This window comes from Drosophila simulans, chromosome 3R (assembly GCF_016746395.2).
Source record: "Drosophila simulans strain w501 chromosome 3R, Prin_Dsim_3.1, whole genome shotgun sequence".
Taxonomy (NCBI): Eukaryota; Metazoa; Arthropoda; class Insecta; order Diptera; family Drosophilidae; genus Drosophila; species Drosophila simulans.
Genome location: NC_052523.2, coordinates 9,961,703 through 9,981,576, shown reverse-complemented (window position 1 = coordinate 9,981,576; position 19,874 = coordinate 9,961,703). Strand labels below are relative to the sequence as shown.

General features: G+C 46.9%; 6 protein-coding genes across 9 annotated transcripts in view; 4 read left to right on the top strand and 2 right to left on the bottom strand.

Moving 5' to 3' along the window:
- The window catches only part of LOC6727857, a 38,230-nt gene extending 34,659 nt beyond the window's left edge, over nucleotides 1-3,571 (top strand). For both annotated transcript variants that reach the window (XM_039295909.2, XM_039295910.2), the window contains exon 2: nucleotides 543-3,571. In XM_039295909.2, coding sequence (XP_039151843.1) covers nucleotides 543-3,263 — 2,721 coding nt within the window. In that variant the 3' untranslated portion in view covers nucleotides 3,264-3,571. The remainder of the gene's footprint in view (nucleotides 1-542) is intronic.
- A 1,426-nt stretch (nucleotides 3,572-4,997) lies between these two features.
- Nucleotides 4,998-7,781, bottom strand: LOC6727856 (ATPase family AAA domain-containing protein 3A homolog). 3 transcript variants are annotated; one of them, XM_039295498.2, is made up of 6 exons: nucleotides 7,715-7,781; nucleotides 7,375-7,661; nucleotides 6,790-7,264; nucleotides 5,905-6,729; nucleotides 5,634-5,832; nucleotides 4,998-5,569 (listed from the first exon to the last, which is right to left on the bottom strand). In XM_039295498.2, exons 2-6 carry the CDS (start codon nucleotides 7,595-7,597, stop codon nucleotides 5,477-5,479), a joined length of 1,815 nt encoding a protein of 604 aa, XP_039151432.1. In that variant the 5' UTR covers nucleotides 7,598-7,661; nucleotides 7,715-7,781; the 3' UTR covers nucleotides 4,998-5,476. The 3 variants fall into 3 exon arrangements, with proteins under 3 accessions (XP_039151432.1, XP_039151433.1, XP_044779298.1); XM_039295499.2 differs by having other exon boundaries at nucleotides 7,718-7,734; XM_044923363.1 differs by having other exon boundaries at nucleotides 7,375-7,740.
- A 108-nt stretch (nucleotides 7,782-7,889) lies between these two features.
- On the top strand, nucleotides 7,890-10,471 carry LOC6727855 (protein asunder). The gene is made up of 3 exons (XM_002103174.4): nucleotides 7,890-9,569; nucleotides 9,634-9,939; nucleotides 9,997-10,471. Exons 1-3 carry the CDS (start codon nucleotides 7,999-8,001, stop codon nucleotides 10,187-10,189), a joined length of 2,070 nt encoding a protein of 689 aa, XP_002103210.2. The 5' UTR covers nucleotides 7,890-7,998; the 3' UTR covers nucleotides 10,190-10,471.
- A 182-nt stretch (nucleotides 10,472-10,653) lies between these two features.
- On the top strand, nucleotides 10,654-12,089 carry LOC6727854. The gene is made up of 2 exons (XM_002103173.4): nucleotides 10,654-10,814; nucleotides 10,875-12,089. Exons 1-2 carry the CDS (start codon nucleotides 10,691-10,693, stop codon nucleotides 11,948-11,950), a joined length of 1,200 nt encoding a protein of 399 aa, XP_002103209.3. The 5' UTR covers nucleotides 10,654-10,690; the 3' UTR covers nucleotides 11,951-12,089.
- LOC6727853 (nucleolar protein 6) lies at nucleotides 11,977-16,142 on the bottom strand. Its single transcript, XM_002103172.4, has 6 exons — nucleotides 15,985-16,142; nucleotides 14,517-15,928; nucleotides 14,352-14,462; nucleotides 13,055-14,295; nucleotides 12,592-12,995; nucleotides 11,977-12,525 (listed from the first exon to the last, which is right to left on the bottom strand). The coding sequence occupies exons 1-6, from the start codon at nucleotides 16,021-16,023 to the stop codon at nucleotides 12,118-12,120; spliced, it is 3,615 nt and encodes a 1,204-aa protein (XP_002103208.2). The 5' UTR covers nucleotides 16,024-16,142; the 3' UTR covers nucleotides 11,977-12,117.
- A 526-nt stretch (nucleotides 16,143-16,668) lies between these two features.
- Nucleotides 16,669-19,874, top strand: part of LOC6727851 (casein kinase I) — a 29,953-nt gene continuing 26,747 nt past the window's right edge. Inside the window, exons 1-2 of the mRNA XM_039295510.2 lie at nucleotides 16,669-17,023; nucleotides 17,822-18,818. The gene's annotated coding sequence lies outside the window, so the exon portion shown is untranslated. The remainder of the gene's footprint in view (nucleotides 17,024-17,821; nucleotides 18,819-19,874) is intronic.

Below are 19,874 nucleotides of genomic sequence, written 5' to 3'. Positions count from 1 at the left end.
GTCGAAAGGAGGCGGTGGTGGTGGGGCTGTGGCTGGGGTGGTGTAGAGTGGAGAGTGGGTGGCTGGGGTGAGGCGCAGGGTGGCTGACTGACGGAAAGACAGCCTCGACTTGCCTGGCTTGGCTGCTGTTGTTGTTGCCGCCTGGCATTTTCCATTCCATTTTCATGGCTCGAGTGGGTGGAAGGAACGAGGGTGGTGCGGTGGCTGGTTGAGTGGGCGAAAGGGGGAGTTCAAGTCCCTGCCTGACTTCCATTTTCTTGATAAGTTTTTAGCTGGCTGTGTGTCCTTTGTTGGCTCGTGCGAACCGTGAGGAAATTTATGATGCACAGAGGGAAAATACCGAACCGAAAACTTATAAATAAAGAAATTTATTTGAGAACGATTGTAGCTTAAAGATCTGTGGTCTACTTCAGAAATATTTAGTTGTAGCTTTCCTGTCCATCACAATTATTTCTCTAAGTTTACTTGCCATGCTGTTGGCAGCTTGCTTTTTATTTTGGCGGCAAATCACTAAATTTATGTTATATTCCCTCTTATTGCAGGTGAATTCCGCGATGGGTCTTCAAGCAACAGCCGCTACCAAGCGGAAGCATGAGCTGACCTTCGACAGCAAGGATGCCAACACCACCTACACGGGCAACTGTGCCCCGCCCCCCGTCAAGGCCAACAAGTGGGCCATCAGCAACAACAACTACCTGGAGTCGCTCGAGGAGCAGCAACAGCAGCAGCAATCGCCATCGGAGCCAGCTGTTGAGTCCAACAACAACCACATTGTTTTAGAAGCATCCATGGATGCGTTGAAGCCAACGGAGCCAAGTATTAGCAATGGTCATGAAGTTACTACCGCCGTCGCAGCAATGAAAAGTCAAGCGGAGGTGCCACTCCCGCCGACAGCGAGTGCGGCGATACCGGAGGACAGTATCGCCAGGCTAGAGGTGGTCACCTCAGCCGTTCCTTGTGAGCCCTGGACGAGCAATGGGCCCACTACTCCTTCCGCGGTGGCAGGACCCGCTGCATCCGCGGAACCTGTGGATTGCATCTCCAAGCTGCAGGCCGTCGCGGTGCCCAGTGATCCTTGGGGTAGCATTGCCACCCGCTCCACTCTGGCCACGACTTTGCTCAGCGCCGATGAGCTGGACGACGATGATGATGATTTTGAGGACGACTACGAGGAGGAGGAGAGCATCATACCCACCTACTGTCCCATGCGCTATCATCCCTTTGTACCGCATCCGCACCCTCATCCGCACCAGCTGCCGTCCCATCCCCACCAGCAGCAGCCGCAGCAGCTCTCCCAACAACAACCACATCCCCAGCAGCAGCAACTCGCCCAGCAGCAGCAACAACATCCGCAGCAACAGCGAAGCTATGCCCCCGGATATGGGAGCAGGCAACCCAACTACTACTCGGAGCCTTTCCCGCAGCAGAATTGCTCGCGGACGGGAGGACCGCAGCACATGACGCAATCACCGCCGACACCGCAGCAGGCGCGTGGTTTCGCTCCACCCCAGTGGGCGACAGCGGGTAGCAGTCCGGCCAATCCCTCATCGGGACCCCAGCAGTTCTACGAGCCGACCAACGGTGGAGCTTATGCCCCGCCAGCGGCGCCACAGCAGACTATTCGTTGTGCAGAGAACGGCAAATCCTATCTGGACCTGGGCTGCAGCAGTGGCGCATCCGGAAACGCTGGAGGATCGCCCATCAGTCCGCCGCCCTCATCAGCGCCCGTTGTTCCGTTCGCCGGCTTGCCTCTCCATGGCCTGCCCCTTAAACGGTGCTGTGATGGACGACCCGGTGGCTGGTGCAGTGCCAACAGGAGTTGCTACAAGGACACGCGCCTGAAGATACGCAATCTGTCCATGTTCAAGCTCTCCCGTTTCCGGCAGGTTTCCGAGCAGTCGCTGTACCGCTCGGTGCTCATTTGCAATACGCTGAAGCGCATAGATCGTGAGATCGAAGCAGAGGCCAAGGAGCTGCACCAGGCGGCGCAACAGCACCACCAACAGGCGGCAGCAGCTGCAGCCGCAGCAGCAGCAGCGGCGGCACAAGCAGCTCAGTACCACCCTGCCTACCAGCAGCAGCAGCAGCAATCCCCGCCAGCACCTCTGCATCCGCATCCGCAGCAGCAGATGGACTATGCGCCCGTGTTGAACTGTGCCCGTTTGGCCAACATGGATCACTACCAGCAACTAAGTTTCCAGCCCCAACACCAGCAGCAACAGCAGCCTTCGCAACCGCATGGCTACCACGAGCGTTTGGACAGCCAACCCGCCTATAGGGGCGTGGCAGCGGGTGCGGGCAGCTTCGCCACGCAGCCGAGCAACTGTGATACATCAGCGGGTGCAAGTAGCAGCAATACCAGCGGCAACAGCAACAATTCCTCAGCGACGGCGGTGAGCAGCAACAGTAGTTTGCACCCCTACGATCACTATCCCTTTCGGGAGTCGCAATCTGGTCGAGCAACGCCCTTTCCGGCCTGCCCCACCACAACAGCAGCAGCGGCAGCAGCTTCGGCAGCAGCAGCAGCTTCTAGTGGAGGAGCAGCAACAACACTGAGCAGCAACATCAGCAGTTCCCCCGCATCAAGCAGCACTAGCAGCAACACCACTTCCTCAACGGTGATGAGCAGCAGTAGTGGGAATACTGTGAGCAGCAACGGCACCACGCCAGTTGCAGCTACCGCAAGCAGCAGCAACTGCGATACTAGCGATTCGGGTTATGCGGACGACGACTCCACGCGATCCATCAACTGGAGTTCGGTGCTGAGCCTCAGTTCGCAATCGGCGCTGGATCCGCTCAACAACAACGATTTGTTTAGCATACTTCCGTCGGCGGCCACACCTACAGCGGTGCCAGTTTCAGTGCCAGCCAGCAGTTCCAGTTCCTCCTCGGGGTCCACGCTGGCATTCAGTGGGAGCTTCACCACCGTCCAAGCGAGTGGCGGCAGTAGCAGTTCCTGCGGAAGCAGCTCCACCACCGCCACATTCACCACCCTGTCCACCATCTCCTCGGCCACCCACTCGCTGACCTCGTCTTATGTAAGCAGCATTAGCTCCAATGTTTCGGCGGGCGCCAATACCTGGGAGTACGGATTCCTGGACATGGAATTCGGACTGGGGTCGGAGTTCACGGAGCTGGTACCCAGCTGTAAGCTCAGCTCCGAGGATCTGTTCAAGAGCGGATTGGGCGGTCAGGTTGTGACCGCCTCCCGCCTGCACGACAACGAACTGGAGCACCCGGCCCACATCATGGTCGGCAGTTAGTATCAGTTGTAGACGATGACGGCGACGGATCCCCAGCGGATGGCGGCGTGCTGGTCGCGTCGCCTGCTGGCGCCCACTAGCAATTCCAAGCAGTATTGAATCGACGAAATGGGGGAGGGGCTGAGGGGATCTTAAATGCTAATTGTGCTCAGGTTGTGAACGTGCATGAGAATATAAATGTATATTCTTGGTCCTAAATACCCCTCTCCCTTCCTTCACACAAGCAATCGGGGACACAAATTAATTGCAATCTTTAATGAAATTCTTAAGAGAAATCGAAGAAATGGCAGAACAATGAATATGACAAATGAGCAAGCAAAACTATTAGCAAATTTTTCTAAGTGTAAATATTGTTAGTATTAAGGCAAAACAGCGAACTCCTAGCCAAGTAAGTTTGAAACGGAAGCAAAACAAAATTCTATATTAGCGTAACTTTAGCATTGTTAGTTGCAATTGTTGCAGTTTTTCGATTCAACACCACACAAGAACAACAACAGCATCAAATCGAACAACAAAAGGCCGTTGGAAATTTTTCAAAGCCCAAATCAATTAACAAAATTTATGTTTTGGTGGCCTACAGACGATGCAGCATTTGGCTTGCAAGGCGAAATTGATGAAAAATCGAAAAACGTTTACTATATTACTAGCCATAAGTATTATTATTTATATACAAAACCGCAGAAAACAACAAACAAAAGAACAACTTAAAACAAAGTTTTATAAAAGAAAAAACAACCGAAAAAAATCACAAAAATAACAAAAAAATTAAAAACGCAAGCAAATATAAAGAATTTGTTAAAAAAAGTACAATATCTTTCAATGTTTTTGGGTTGGGAAACTTTCTTTGCAGCTGAACATATCCTGAAAAGGATTTATTCGCGCACATCTATGATTAAAATTCTCCCTTCGCACTCCGCCAAAATTTGAATATTGCGCGCCAATCCAGACAAAGCGTTGCGTTAACGTTATTTTCCCAGCCTGTGTTTTAGTGTGGCCGTTACTTGTAAAATATTTCTTTAGGTACGGGTCTCTGCTATACAAAGCAGTTTACACTGCTTGTCTAGTGGATGCACCGGATAAACTTGCTCATATAAAGGGTCACACTTTTTAGGTGCTTTTTAAATCTTTTATGTTATCGATTTACATTTGGGACAGTCGCTTGGAGTATAAATACATATTCCCAAATCTTTTAAGTTGCGATGCAGGAAATGATGAATTTCAAGAACTTGTAACAAGTGATTTTAGTGAAACAACGAAGCTGTTGTAGCAAACGCCTTTGGCAATAAAGAAATTCATGTTATTGAAGATATAAAATTGGATAAAGTGGATTCCGCTTAATAGTTTAATTGCAATCAGACTTTGCGACACCTATTGAGAAGAATTTGCATTATGTACGCTTACATTGCAAACATAAAGTTGACATGGCATTAACAGAACTGTTGCGCGCTTTGGCCCTTAGATGTCGCTTCAATAAGCACTGACAAATATAGTTGGCAACTCGACCTTACTACTCCTACCTTCCGCTAGGTGGTGTAAAACAAAAATTTCACGTATCGTAGCGCGGTATTTTAACGAATAATAATAGTCATGAGATGGTTTCAATTTGGTTTAATCTAAAATAAATTTTAAAAAATGAATAAAACCAAGTGTTTTTGAGCATTGAAAGATTTTCTTTTAACCAATTTCCCAAACATTATTCGTCCGCTTGTCAAAGCGAAATAAAAATTCAATTTGTAACAGGTAATTTATATATATTTACTTCATACTCATATATAGGAAAACACTGCGGACAAGTGAAATTGGTGGAAGAGCCAGCGAGAAGTTTAATATAAATCTCTCACAGTGCTGGCGCGACCGAATTCAATTTACAGTCTACGTCCAAAGCTTTAATACGAAATGCAACGACAGCAGTTAAAATATATACCTCTTATTGTATATTCTACTGAGACAGTGAATGTAGGCTTATAATACAATTGTCAGTGGGTCAAACTTAATTGCATATATAGACGAACACATCTTCCCGGCAACGATTATGTACAGGCTGTTAAATGCATACACGTAACCGATATGCACTATTTTGGTGTCTCGGCTGCTGGTTGGTGGTCGTTAGTAAGATAAAGCCCTGTGCGTACCAACTTAAAGTTAAGTGATTAGAAAACTAAACAAGTTTTGAATGCAGGTTGCATCTACTTCAGCATCGGCTCCTCCGCGCCTTACAGTTTGTTGGCAGTTAGGGTGAGGGGTGGGGCAGCTGTGCCTGTGATGGATTTGTGATCAGCACGCTCCTGATCCGAAAGCCAGGCCATCTGCAAAGGATACATGGTTGAAAGTTACCAAAGCACATAAGTTAATAAACATTTTCGAACCCACCTTCTGCTTATGCTGCTGGGCAGCGGAGTAGCACCTGTCCAGGACCATCTTCTCGGTGAGCAGACCATCCTCGGAGGCATAGACTGCCGCCTGCCAGGACACGCCCAGCTTGGAGATTTCTCGACCCGACATACCCTCGCACAGAGCTGCCATCTTCGAACACGTCTTTCCGTAATCAAAGGTGTCCAGCTTGAACCGCCTAGAAGATTATAAAAGGTAGTAAGCAATTACCACAAAATGTTCCAACTGCAAGAGCTCCTGCAATACTCACTTGGCACCCGCAGCGGCAGGCTGCAGCACATATTTGTCGAAGTAAAGGCGCAAGAGGCGTTCCCGTTCCTCCAGGCCAGGCAGCGTGAACTCCACCATCTCGTCCAGACGATCGTTGATGGCATAATCAAACTGCTCGGGAGTGTTGGAGGCCAACACAAGCATGAACTTGGGATTCTGCTCGGAAGTACGGTACAGGAAGGCGTTCAGGGCAGCACGCAGGTCCTCCGAGATTTTCTCAGAAGAACGTTTGCGTAAGAATGCATCCGCTTCGTCCACGAAGAGCAGCAGTCCGCGGCGTGAGGTGTGCGACCAGTCGAACACTTTGTGGATGGCGGTTACGCCCTCCTTGCCCATGGGCGCCACATCGCCACCGGTCATGATGGCAAAGTCCATGCCAGAGTGCTCGGCCAGCTTCTTGGCGAACATGGTCTTGCCCGTTCCTGGTGGGCCGTGCATCAAAACGTTCCTGTACATGCCCCTGTTGATACGTGTGTTCTTTGTGGCGATGGCAATGTCACGAAGCCGCTCCTCCAGCTTCGGATTTAGCACAACGCCCTGCAGGGCATCGGTCGGCTTGGCGCGCAGCCTCTTCAGGTAGTGCAGCGGGTTCTTAAGGGCGTCCAGGAAGGCAAAGCGGGACGTCTCCCCAACTAACGTAGGTTTACCAATGCGCGCCTCCACATATCGAGAGACCACTCCGGTGGCGCCCTTGGCCGTGTACACACCCAGGGCCAACAACGAAAGTCCTCCGGCGGCGGTCAGCACCTTGTCCCAGTCGGTGAGCATAGCCTCAGCACCGGCACCGATGACAGTACCGGCGGTTCTGTGGATAAGTAATACAAAATCAGTTATTTCATCTTGCCTAGTTTGGGGTATTACTCACTTGATGCCCTCCAGTACGGTTGTTCGATGCTCCTGCGCCTTGAGACGGATCTTCTCCAAATTGATATCCCGGTTCTCGCGATCCACTCGTGCCTTGGCCCGCAACTCGTGTTCCAGAAGCTTAAGCCGGTTCTTCTCCTTCATCTCGATCTCGTGCTCGATGGTCTGGCGCCGCATGGCCTCTTGGCGCTGGACGCTCTCCTCCTGCTTGCGCAGGTTTTCCTCCTGTACCCGCTGCTGCTGCAGCAGCTGATCCTCATACCGCTTGCGGGACAGCTGATCCTGGTACTGGGCACGCTGCTGCTGCTGCTTGGTCTCCTCGATGAGAGTTTTGCGGCGCTCCTCGTGGTCGATGCGCTTCTGCTCGACCTTGGCCTGCTCGATATGAGCCTCGTACTCCTTGACCTTGGTGTTGTACTCCGTTTGCCGGGTGGCCTCCTGCATCTTGGACAGCTCGAGGGCCTCCCGGGCGTGTTCTGCACAAGATTAACATGGGTTATGGACATGGACTCTGACGCGTACGCACGCTGTGATAGCGTGGCGCATGTCGGTTATGCAATTGGCTGATGAAATTTTGTTTGCTTACTTGAACGCTCCAGGGTTTTGGCAGCATCCGCTGCACGTTCCAGCGCCGACGAATCGAAGCGGTACGCTTCCATGGCTTTGCGCTCCGCCCGGCTCAGTTGCGAATCCCCGGACTTCTCGCCGGCCGTCCTGCCCTCCGGATCGGCAGCTCCTCCTCCATCCGAAAAGCCGGCGGTCTGATCCGGCTGCGGCTGTTGGCGGTTCCTGCCCAAAAGCCACGACATTGTCCTAATACGTTGGCTTGCGCTTTACGCGCTTTTCACTCAGTGTATGGGAAAAAAAAACAATCTAGAAAATATTACGAAATTTAGACAGCTTTCGCTTGACAACGTGATTCTTACTACTGTGCAGCGTTGCCAGATTCGGTAAGTTGGAGACGGACAAATTGGTATAAAGCTATAGATACATCGATATATTTTTTAAAAATGTGTGCTTTTTTGTTGAATTTATAAAAGGAGCTTTTCAGCACTTTTTGGTAAGTTAAAAAAAAATAAAAAAATTAGCAGTGGTGAATTTGAAATTCGAAAACAGCTGTTCGTGGTGAACAAAGATTGTAAACAATTAGGATTCAACGTTTGCGTTTGTTTGATTTCCCGGCAATTTAAGTTGTCCAGACGAGTCCACCATGTTCGAACGCAACCAGAAGACCATCTTTGTGCTGGACCACACCCGATACTTTAGCATCGCCAGCGAGGAGTACATCTCGATGGACTTCCTAAAGGGAAAACCATCTGGAGACGGCGGCGCAACAGGAGCGGCGGGAAATGCAACCGGCAGCGGTGGATCCCAATTCAGCAAGAGCCTGTGGACATGTGCCTGCGAATCCTCCATCGAGTACTGCCGCGTGGTGTGGGATCTCTTTCCCGGCAAAAAGCATGTGCGGTTTATTGTCTCGGACACGGCGGCGCATATCGTGAACACTTGGAGTCCCAGCACGCAAAATATGTCGCACGTGATGAACGCAATGGTAATGGTGGGCGTGCCGTCGCGCAACGTACCCACATCTTCTGACTACTCGGTAATCCATGGCCTGCGGGCCGCCATCGAAGCGCTGGCGGAGCCCACAGATGAGCAGTTGGCGGCGATGGCCGACCTTGGGACCGACGAACTGCCGCGCATTCCCAACAAGGGTCGCGTCATCTGCATCACTTCGGCGCGTGACAATACCAGCATGAAAAGCCTGGAGGACATCTTTAACACAGTGCTGGTGCAGCAGAACACCCTAGCAGCGCCGCCCGCCAAGAAGGGACTGGTCATCGACCATTGCCATCTAGTTATCCTCAACATTGTGCCGCTGGGCGTTGAATCGTTGGTCACCAATCGCAGCCTGCTCAAGATCTCGCCGCTGCTGGATGTCGAGATCCACACAGTCAGTGCCCCGGATATTTCCTATAAGCTGACGCACCTCATACTGAACCATTATGACCTAGCTAGTACCACGGTGACCAACATACCCATGAAGGAGGAGCAAAACGCCAACTCCAGCGCCAACTACGATGTGGAAATCCTGCACAGCCGCAGGGCCCACTCCATCACCTGTGGCCCAGATTTCAGTCTACCCACGAGCATCAAGCAAGGTGCCACATACGAAACAGTGACTCTTAAGTGGTGCACACCGCGCGGTTGCGGCTCTGCAGATCTACAGCCCTGCCTGGGTCAGTTCCTCGTGACACCGGTGGACGTCACCTCGCGGCCCAGTTCCTGCTTGATTAACTTTCTGCTTAACGGACGGTCAGTCTTGCTGGAAATGCCGCGCAAGACCGGCTCGAAGGCCACCAGCCATATGCTGTCTGCTCGCGGTGGCGAGATCTTTGTGCACTCCCTGTGCATCACGCGCTCCTGCATGGATGAGGCTCCATCAATTACTGATGGCCCCGGAGGACGTGTCTCGGACTATCGCACCGCCGAACTTGGTCAACTGATCAAGATGTCCCGCATGGTTCCGCTCAAGGTTAAGGATCCATCTGCTCCGCCCTTGACGCGCAGGTTGCCTCGCTATTTCCCCCTGACCACGAGTTCTTCGATACTGTTCCACCTACAGCGCCACATCAGTTGGCTTCCGCATTTTCTCCATCTTTTGGTTAAGGAGGACATGGATAAGCAGGACGAGGTGCGGTGCCAGCAGCACATTCACGAGCTGTACAAAAGCGCCTCGCGTGGCGATGTTCTACCATTTACCCACACCAATGGAGCAAGGTAAGCACTTTATAGACAACTTTTATATATTTCGAATTTTTAATATTTAATAACCTCATTTTAGACTAAAGCTTTCCAAGGCCAAAGACCAGTACCGCTTGCTGTATAGGGAACTGGAGCAACTTATCCAACTAAATGCCACCACAATGCACCATAAAAATCTGCTGGAAAGCCTACAGAGTTTGCGAGCCGCATACGGCGATGCCCCGCTGAAGTCGGAACCTGGAGCAAGTCTCCTGCGCTCTTTCACGGAATCCCCACTCTCTCCCGAACGGCTGGAGCCCATCAGTAGCGTCGGTGCTAGTGGCAGCAGCAACTCCAATAGCCTTCTCAAGGCGAGCAAGCGCCGCATGTCTAGTTGTGGGCAAAGGTATGTTGTATTTCTTGATAGAATCCTTAATAATACTCACCCGATATTTATCCCCAGATCCCTGCTAGATATTATATCCTCAGCAGAGCGAAGTCAGTCCAACAAACGATTGGATTTCTCGGGACGCCTTTGCACTCCGTTGGGTCAAGTGGCCAAGCTGTATCCGGAATTTGGTACCAAGGACAAAGACGCAGTTACGACCGGTGCCAGTATTACGCCCAATGTTAAGGAGGAATCCGTACGCAGTTAAAATGGCACGGAGAACACCGAATTTAAGCTGGGACTATAGTTTATATATATGAAAAGAAACATAATCATTTCCTTAAACAAAGCTTAGTGGTTTAATAGGAATTAATTTGAATGTTAAATTAAGTATTTTTCTGAGTTTCGTATAATCGCTTCTTTAAGACTGGGACAACATTACTGTGGAAGTCGACATTATAATTCCTTTATTTAAACTGCCTCAAAATTGGATTAGTTTATGATTCAAACTGTATGTTTAACTTAAGCAAATATAAACATGGGCCAATAAGTTTTTCCAAACTTGTGATTGTGATCTTTGGCACGGTAATAAAGATTTTTAAGCCTACTAAAAGCACTCAGAATGCAGATTATGGGCTTTGTAAAAAACATATTAATATATTTCTAAATAAAATTCGTTATTTTGTTCAACGGATTCCGAAATTATCAAAATTGTGGCCAATCAAAGTATCGTTTTTCTTTTGAGTTTTATAGACAAAATTGTATTCGAATGCTAAATTCTCAGATCGAATTTGATATTTCCCAAAATTTGTGTAATCCTTTGGCAATGGCGAACAATTATACCGCGAGAAAAGCGATGCAGGTATCGGAGGAGATGGCACCAGCTGTGCACAGTGAGCATCGTTATTGATCATTGTAATATACAGAGTATTGACTAACTTTTCTTTGGTAAGTTCCCATAATGGTGGGCAATGAGATCTTTGTGCTCACCCAGCAGGACATTCGTCGTGTGGAAGACACACGGCTGCTTAGCTACAGTCGTCTAGGACCCAACGGGCAGTTTATTCCCTTGGACACTTCTTCACCAGGTGCAGTTTATGCCCCCCCACCAAACCCCACGCATTTCTGCACTTTAGATGATCTTCTCCGCAATGTTTCTGACAAAAGGGTCCGTATGCAAATGGACATCGATGAGGATGTGAAGCACCCTGCAAAGTCGACCAATGATACATGTCTTTTTCTACGGGAAACCTCGAACTCGCTGAAGACAGTTGCAAGTTTGTCTACTCAATTGGACTGGTCAAAGAAAAAGTCAGACTCTAAACACCGTTTGCGACTTTGCTACGATGCCGGCACCTCGACATCCGGGTTAATGACAAACACTGGATGCCAGCACTGCCCCAAGTGCGAGACGCAACACTCGAGCTGTCAAACTCAAATGTTTGCCAAAACGCAGACAATTTTGGAGCGCGAGATAAACCGGAATGCGAGTTGCCAAACGAAGGACACCGGCACCGCAACTAGAACTTCTATTGTGAAGGAGCCACAGCATGTGGGTTGCCAAACTCAGAGCTGTCTCAGTGCAAAAACCCATATAAAGAATGAACCCGTAAATTTGAGATGCCAGGCTCAGCGCAACACAAACTCCACCGGATGCGGTACATATAGCGACCCATTTGAAACGGCCTCAGCAGAGTCCTACACATCAGCTGACTGTTATTACACTTCATCGGCGGAAAGCACTAGTCCCTGTCCCTGTCAGCACTGTAAGTCACAACAGACCTGCACGGAACAGACGTTGATAGTACCAATGGAACCTCAAGTTCAGTCGCCCGTACGTCCACAGGAGCATCCTTGCACATCTAAACATATCCGCTTCGATCCCTGCACCCAGGTTAATAATTGTCCTAACTTTGAGGAACCTCATTTCTATAGGACGATACCATTGGGACAAAATCTATATCCGCGAGCTCAAGTCTCCAAGTCAATAAGGAAGCCAACATACGGGTTGGACGAATCTCAATTGTGATCACGAAAAGCTTCAGGCAAAACGCGTCCATCAGTAAACATCAGTAATGCTATTGTTTTTATATCACCGTTTCTCGCAATTTCTTATGCTGCTATATGCCAGTTTTTTTAACCAAAATTAAAGCTATTTGTTTAACTTAGTAAGGGTTTAGCTACATATTTCTATAACTATTTCAAGGCCTTAAGGGTCGAGCTTTTTATTAGGCGTTTCTTTTTGGGTGGTGCTGCTTTCCCGGTGCCCTTGCGTTTCCCATGCTTTTTCGGCTTTGGTTTCGACTCCGCCACTGCCTGGTTGGCTTCAAAGTATCGCATGGGCTTCTGATGCTCGCGCTGTTCCCGCTTGAGCTCCTCTGGTGTGGCGATGCGCAGGTAGAAATCTTTCAGTAAGAGTTTGAAGTCCTCGAGCAGCGTTTCCTTGAGAACTTGGACCTTTCCATTACCAGAAGGACTGCATGCCTGCAGCTCTGTGACCTTGAAAGGCTTTGCAGCGAATTCCGTTGTGGGCCGCCATACAATGGCCAGTTCCTTGCCTCCGTGCGGATTGTAAAAGAACGCAGCAAAGTCGGAGTATGCAGACTACCGGCAAGAAGAGTTGAAATGAGAATTTTCAAATACAAAGCTGTCTGCTTTATAACATCTTACTCTTAGTAGTCCCACAATTCGGGCAATGTAATCTGATCCCGCGCGGGGCAAGCTAAAGTTTGGCTGGCTAAATGAAACAAATGGTGACCCCAGATCGTAGCTTAAAGAGTTCGGCACCAGATCTGGCTTGAATTGTATAACCAGATCGTAGCCCTCGTTGGAAGCTCGAAATAATTGGGCCGGCCGCACAAACCTCAGATCTTTCGACATCAGGCTGGTTTCGATAATCTCGAGCGCACGGCGGGCCAGTCGCGTCACATGTCCAAGCACCCGTTGGCTGGGGGACTGATCCGATGTCCACAATCGTCCGGCATGCTGCATATCGTAGGAGGTGGCCACAGCCAAAGGAGGATAACTCTGACGGTTGCTGCGATAGTTGTGCTCCAGATCGGCAATTTGTTGTTCTTGAGAACGTAAAGTTTAATTATTTTATAAAATTATTAAGTGATGACAAAGAACTTACCCTGCCAGCTATTGTTGAAGTTAAGCAGGAAGAGCTCTCCATTAAAATCGCTATGGGAAAGCAGCTGCAGGAAACGTATGAATCCAGTTTGAGGTGCCGCTATGGACTGTGGTGCATATCGCTGCTGGAAGAGATGCGCCACCAGTAACTCAGTAGCCATATCAGGCCACAAGCCATCGTCCAGCAGTTGTGTGGCCAGCCAGCGCTTGGCCAACAGCACAGTGGAGCCAAATGCGCTGTAAGTTTGATGAAGCGAATGTAGAGCCCCACTTACTTTGGGTAGAATATAATGTTGACGCTCTAAGAAACGACTGGCTGCATTGTCTACATATGTAGTTATGCCACGCTCAGTAACTTCCTGCTTCAGGAGCGCCAGCTCCTTGTTGTGTGCCAGCTCTATAAGGAAGCAGTAACCTTGCTTGAGTACGAGAAGACCGTCGGCGGATATCACCCAATGAAGCCGGCACTGCGCCTCCAACTTTTCGCCAATTTCAATAAGGAAGGCAGTCTTAAGAGCACGCAGTGCACTAAGTTCAGTGGGCCACTTGCCGCTTTGCCCGAGCTGTATAACCACACGCTGAATGGTGCTTGCCAGGATGCGGTTTTCTACCAGAAGCGCCTGTGGGAGAACGGGCTGCGGCTCGCAGTATCGGAAAATAGGCGAGACGCCTGATATGGAGACTATCTCTAGAGGAAGATCATTCAGCCCGTGTAGTTGACGTGCCAACTCATCATAACAGCGGATGACGTGCGGACTAAGTGCCTCTGCGTCGGTGTCTTGATCCAGTGACAGCTTAGTCTTTAGCTTATTGACCTTAAACCAAGGAGACAGCTTGTAGACTTGGTCCAACTCGCCGCCTATGTATTGTACTTCCTTGCTGTCCAGTTGTAGGTGATGCTCCAGTAGATGCAGCACAATATGGCGAACAATTAGTCGCTTCTTGGCGGGTGAATCCTGGGCGGTCCCCCAAACCACAGCTTCTGTAATGCTGCCATCCTGAAACCGACGAAGGTTTGACTTCTCTCCCCAAAACCGTCGGAATTCTTCAGCTCCCGCAGGATCATCGTTGGCAGCAGGTCCTTTGTTTAACACCTCGTATGCGTGCTCTGGCTGAAGTATAAGGCCAAGTTGAATATACTTCCCTATAACGGGCGCTTTGTTTTCCACAGGCCAGGCGGCTGTCGCAGTTTCTAGGGGTAGTATGGAGTGGACACGTTCAGCAAGTCCCTTCTTAAGGAGCCTATAATTATGATTATTATTTCTTTGCAAGTTGCCTGAATAGCTTAGTTATCTCACTCTGTCAGTAAATGTAGCAGCTGCGGGTAACCATAATTAGCAAAATCGTACTTAATTCGAGGCTGGGAATGCAGTGTAAGCATTTGATTTATGCATGAATAATTGGAAATCCTGGGGAAAAAATAAAGTTTATAATTGAATAAGTAACATTTTAGCTGCACATACTTTAAGATATTATCCACCCTGCTGTACAGTGGACACTTTTGCATAAAGATAAGCGGGAAACTGTTTAGCTTCATGTCGTTTAGTAGTTCCACCGCCAGTTTGGCCTCCTCTCGAACTCTCTGATACAGGTAAAGCGGAATATTTGCGCATAGATTATGCTGGCCAGTGAAGTCTATAAAGCAAACGTCATAGTGTTTCGCAAACTTGTTTAGTTCTTCCGTTTGAATGGGATCAACAGCCAGGCTAATGCCTTTCGTCCAGTCCGTGTTCGCCAATTGGTTCCATACAGTGCGTGCCACTTGGTAACTGCTGCTTGACTGATGCAGAATGCGCTGCTTATTTAGGTACACAATGAAAGCGGCCAGGATGTGGGCACCAAACCCACTGTAACCTATATCCAGTTGCCGCTGACGCAACCATACTTTAAGGAGCAGCAGACCGTCCTGGAAATTACGCCTGCTCTTAAATGCCTTATCCAATTGAGCCTGGTTCTCGGACAAAGTTAGATCAAATAGTACGTTTGCGTTGTAGTGTTGAGTGGAGGGCAGCGGATCTTGCTCGTCCCATTCGTCACCGTAAAACGAGGGCCGAATATTGTTGTTCCAGGGAACAAATCTGCCAGGCTTAAAACTGCTTAACGGGGCAGTGATGAACAGACGCACTTGCAGATGCTTGTTTACTTGTTTAGTAACTGGGATCAATTCCAGAACCGGCTTAAGCGGGTTGTTAGCATAGTAGTTGAAATTAAACTGATCTTGTGCATAATTTTGGGACTCCATCATCCTCTCCGTCACATATGTAAGATACAAAGCTCGCTTCTGGTCATAGCGAAGGTTCAGGTAATCTTCTTTGTGCAGGGATTCTTTTGGCATCTCCAAGGCCACATCCACTACAATTTTGGGACCCAGCAATGTGCCCGTTGCGGCGGCTCCGATCAGATAAGGTTCCCTGGTGGGCTTGGAGAAAACAAATCCGGTCGGCTTTTCAGAAAGCTTCATTGGGACTTCCAAGTGGGTTCGCTCCATCAAGCCATCCTTTAGCTGTCGGGTAAAGACCGTAAAGGATTCCAGCCAGTTTTCAATGAAATCTGTGTATTTCTGCTTTAACTGCAGCTCCTCCAGCATTTCCTTAACTTGAAGCTTAAAGAGATTGGAGTGGAAGAGGTTTTGGGTGTCTCGCAACTCCTTCATCTCCTCCAAAGTGGGCGGCTTTACATTCTTGGTATCACCCCTATGCTTGAAGTTGTTCTTCTTTGGTATGGCAGTGGACGGTGGGACACTCTTGGCGATTGGGGGTTTTGGTTCATCAAAGCCATCGTCTGTACTTGGAGCGGAGTGCTCCAGGTCGCTGTGATCCTCGGCATGTGCATTTGCTTGGGTACCTGTTCGAGCGGCTTCCTCCGAGGAGCCCACCTAAACAAAGTAAGTTATAGGCCAAATACTTTCCATATAGGTCTAGACTATCTTACCAACTTTCCTGGCATGATGTTTCTTCGTACAAATCGCATATAATATGAAATTTATTTACTTTCTGGAGAGAGAGCTAAACTCGCACGTGTTGCAGATGCGGTATTTCAGAATTCGGTATTTCATTATAGGTTTTTGATGGTCACCCTAAAAGTGGGCAGAATCGTTTTTTAGTCCCAAATCAGCCGCAAAAACAAAGTGTAAAAATCGAACGTAATTATAATTAAAATGTTGAAAAGGGATTATACACTAAATAAATTAGGGCAAAATATATTGCGGTACACAGTAATTGAATAACTAACAGATTTAGTCAATGTGAAGTGTAAGTGTCTATACTAATTGCCGATAAATCCTTGGATCCAGGACCAATAAATAAGATAAAAATTTGACGTATTATAAAAACATATTATCAGTAAAACGCAAAAGATATTGCCGTGGGCTTAAAGTTATAAAGAGTAGATAAACAAAGTTACCGGCTAATTGGCTTCGCCAAAAACAGTATTTTAAACAGTATTTTTATTTCATAAATATGTTCAAAATAATCTTATGTAAAAAGGACTTTGGGTAAGTTCTGCCTTTACCAAAAGTATATAAATTATCAATTTAAAATAAACAGGAAAAGCTAATTTAATTATCCCATTTTCTTTGACCTGTAATCAGCATTAAATCAGCCTACAGTATTTCCCTCCTTTTTCTATACGGTCTTACTCCGTCTTAGTCCATGTATAAGCGTGTGTGTGTGTGTTTGCAGGCAGGGGAAAAAATCGCACCATTTTTCTCGTGCTCTTTTGCGTGCGTTTTTTGGTCTTTCGAGGATTGTTTCGTAGGAAATCAATTAAACACGAGCCCAGCTTAATATATATAAAGTAGTGAACTAAGTAGTTATCCAGAAATTGACGAGCGCACAGTAGCAAATCGACTTGCAAATTTCAATATTCGGTCCGAACGTGTGTAACTGTGTCTGTGCGTGCGTGCGTGCGTGTGAGAGTGTATGGGTGAAAAATGAGGCGTAATGAAAATGCGTGCAAAACTGTATAAAAGGTAAATCGCCAGTTAAAAGTTGACTTATTAATAAAGCCCACAAGTCGTTCAATTGCGTAAAGATCAAAGCAAACCTTATAAAATGATGCGTTGGCAGAAAGGCGGCCCATTGAAAAAAATATGGCCAAAAGTCGAGTAGTTACACCCTCTCTGCCTCTTTGCCCCTCTACCTTTCTCGCTTTTCTCTCTCTTATTCTCTTTAGGTTTTTGGCCATCGCCGCCTTGGCTCATTTTTTGCATCGAATAACAAAACTTGAAAATTTATAAAAATAAACGAAATCACGTACGGAAATATTTACTTCGACCTTGCGGCCCCAGACATTTTTCCAACATTTTACACGGCGCGGTGGCCGTGGCAGCTAATTGGCCTAATTTTCTAAATTTTAATTCAGTACCGTTTAGAAGAGAATAACTTTCATTTCTAGGACGATGACTTTAAAAGTTTTCAGTTAGTCAATAGAAACACTTAGGAAATTAAATGAAAATCAATTGAAAAAAAAAACAAAGTTAGTTAGCGCTCTCATCAGTGCTTTTAGTGTGACCAGCATACGCTATGGCTGGCCTAACATACCAAAAGAAATACCGCAGTTTCTTACATTCATTAGTCTATTTACTATTTTTATTATCCATACAGAATGAAAAATGTTTAAATCGTCGGTAATACGAGTTTTTTATATTTTGTATGATCATGCCAAGTCAAAACATGCAAAGCGCTTGGAATTAACCTTTATATACAATTTATTTTATTCAGCGCTTTACTTTTCTGACGATTGTCATTTTTAACTTCTTATTTTTCAGATTGCTTTGATTTCCACGATCGTGAGCATTAAAAGATTAGGCGTGATACTGACCGGTTAAATTTACCTTAACTGAAATTTAACTACATATTTAAACAGCAGCATAGTCACTTTTGCCTAAAATGTCATCAAAAACTGGGAGGAAAAAAATCATAGCAACAATCTGAATGAATTCGGAGATTCAGATTTGTTGTCACAAAAATTGTTGGATAAAATGTGCGAAAGTGTGTTTGTCAAATTGTTTAGCCAAAATTATTTGTTTACATAGTTGTTCAGCGTAGCACGAGGCTGTTTTCCTTAATTCTTAACAACATAACACACTCGCCTTGGCTAATTTTCACCGGAACCTGAAGCCGATTAATAATAGGAAAATAGTCCTACGACAAATAGCCCGCCTTTTGACATATGAACACAACTAAACTACCACAACACAGCTCACCAAAAACATAAAATAAATTCGGAAAGTATAGCACCAAAGCTGAAATTTCAAGGAGATGCTGCTCAAATTTCATACTTGATGTCAAATAACAACGACCCCATAGCAACAACAACAACAGCTGAAAGAGAAGGAAAAGGAACAACTGGAATAACTGTAAGCTAGCGAACAGAGGGAGAGAGGCAATCTCTGTACACACACCTGTCGTCCAGCGGGGGAAAGAGCAAAAGAGAGCGACGGATCTCCCGTGTGTGTTGTTCGCATGCGCGACATGCGCGGACGCTAAGTGAGTGTGAGTGAGTGCGCGAATGCGTGTGAGTGTGGGCGGTGAGGATAATTCGCTCAATTCGCACGCATCCCACAGATCCTGCAGATCCTCCAGTTTGTTCGGCAAACAGAGTCAGCATTTCGGATCAAACCAATTGCCTGTCAGCAACGTTAGAAACAAAAACAAAAGCAGCAGCGGCAGCCGATAAAAAATCATTATCAAAATTACGGAAAAGCGATCAAAATTCAAGCGAGATTAGCTAGGCGAAATGCAGCGACGAGAACGGCAAGCAAGGTGAGTTGTGATTGTCTAATTGTATATCGATTATCCCCCAAATGCATAAAAATTAAAAATGAATCCTACCATTTATGTTGGCATTGCTTTTGGCTACAGCATTGAAACCCATTATTGGTTTTCTATTGTCAATCGAAAATCAAGATACGCGAATCTATCCCTCTGGCTTTAACCCTGCTTTTGAATCTGAATCTTTTGTGCGCCCTAGAGCTTTACCTTCCAACTCCAAGCGGTACTCTAAATTTTGAGTGCAGACCATAGGCTTGCGACTATTTTTATAATTTTGCATTGATAAGCCGTGCTAGAAAACCATTGCCTCTATCTACGGAAGCGACGCCTGTTCTCACAAATGTTCCATATTCGGTACTATAGTATACTGTTATCAGGCGTAGAAGCGGTTGGATATTTTGATAGCGATAAGATTATGGCTGTGTCGGTAAACGCGTGTTTGCAGGTTTTAAAACTAAAAACTTTTGATTTTGTTGGTTTAGTCAACCAATAAAACTAGCTTTTTCCACTTATAAAACTTTTAAAATTATTAACGAAAATAAGTCTGGTTTTAAATAATTTTATTTCGTTTATCTCTAACGTTCAACATAAACATAAATCAATTTCCTTAAAGCTAATTCCTTTTAATTTCCTAGCGAATACTGTACACTGTCAAAAGTTCAAGCAACAGATTTAGTTTTAGTTGTAGCTGCCTTTTTTGCCAAACGATTTTATTTTTAGCAAAGAGATGTTTCTATTTAAACTTGTGTGTTTGATTTTATTTTATTTTCGCAAGTGTTTTTGTTGCTTTTGGCTTATGGCGTCTGCTTTTTCTCGCCTCTGGCACGCCAGCCAAACTAAGAAGAAGAGCCATGGGAAGGGGGTGAATGAAATGGGTTTCCAATGCAATACATAATACCCACATACATATGTGGGTGCGTGATAGATAGCACCGGTCTTTGTGTAGGAGAGCGGGAAACGAAGTGCACACAACTCACGCACATTGTAAATATTTTATAGGTATTTTAGTTGATCGGCCTCCTTGTGTCAGGCCGACGGAAGAGCCGC

What these genes read in the sequence shown, in the direction of transcription:
- LOC6727856 (XM_039295498.2), bottom strand. Translation starts at nt 7,597, where the DNA reads ATGTCGTGGCTTTTGGGCAGGAACCGCCAACAGCCGCAGCCGGATCAG. An exon ending in ACCGTACTGGAGGGCATCAA is followed by an intron (nt 6,730 to 6,789) that starts GTGAGTAATACC and finishes ACTTATCCACAG; the next exon opens with AACCGCCGGTACTGTCATCG. An exon ending in CCCAGCAGCATAAGCAGAAG is followed by an intron (nt 5,570 to 5,633) that starts GTGGGTTCGAAA and finishes TATCCTTTGCAG; the next exon opens with ATGGCCTGGCTTTCGGATCA.
- LOC6727855 (XM_002103174.4), top strand. Translation starts at nt 7,999, where the DNA reads ATGTTCGAACGCAACCAGAAGACCATCTTTGTGCTGGACCACACCCGA. An exon ending in ACCCACACCAATGGAGCAAG is followed by an intron (nt 9,570 to 9,633) that starts GTAAGCACTTTA and finishes ACCTCATTTTAG; the next exon opens with ACTAAAGCTTTCCAAGGCCA. An exon ending in ATGTCTAGTTGTGGGCAAAG is followed by an intron (nt 9,940 to 9,996) that starts GTATGTTGTATT and finishes ATTTATCCCCAG; the next exon opens with ATCCCTGCTAGATATTATAT.
- LOC6727854 (XM_002103173.4), top strand. Translation starts at nt 10,691, where the DNA reads ATGCTAAATTCTCAGATCGAATTTGATATTTCCCAAAATTTGTGTAAT. An exon ending in GATGGCACCAGCTGTGCACA is followed by an intron (nt 10,815 to 10,874) that starts GTGAGCATCGTT and finishes TTCTTTGGTAAG; the next exon opens with TTCCCATAATGGTGGGCAAT.
- LOC6727853 (XM_002103172.4), bottom strand. Translation starts at nt 16,023, where the DNA reads ATGCGATTTGTACGAAGAAACATCATGCCAGGAAAGTTG. An exon ending in CTGCTACATTTACTGACAGA is followed by an intron (nt 14,296 to 14,351) that starts GTGAGATAACTA and finishes TCATAATTATAG; the next exon opens with GCTCCTTAAGAAGGGACTTG. An exon ending in CTTCAACAATAGCTGGCAGG is followed by an intron (nt 12,996 to 13,054) that starts GTAAGTTCTTTG and finishes TACGTTCTCAAG; the next exon opens with AACAACAAATTGCCGATCTG.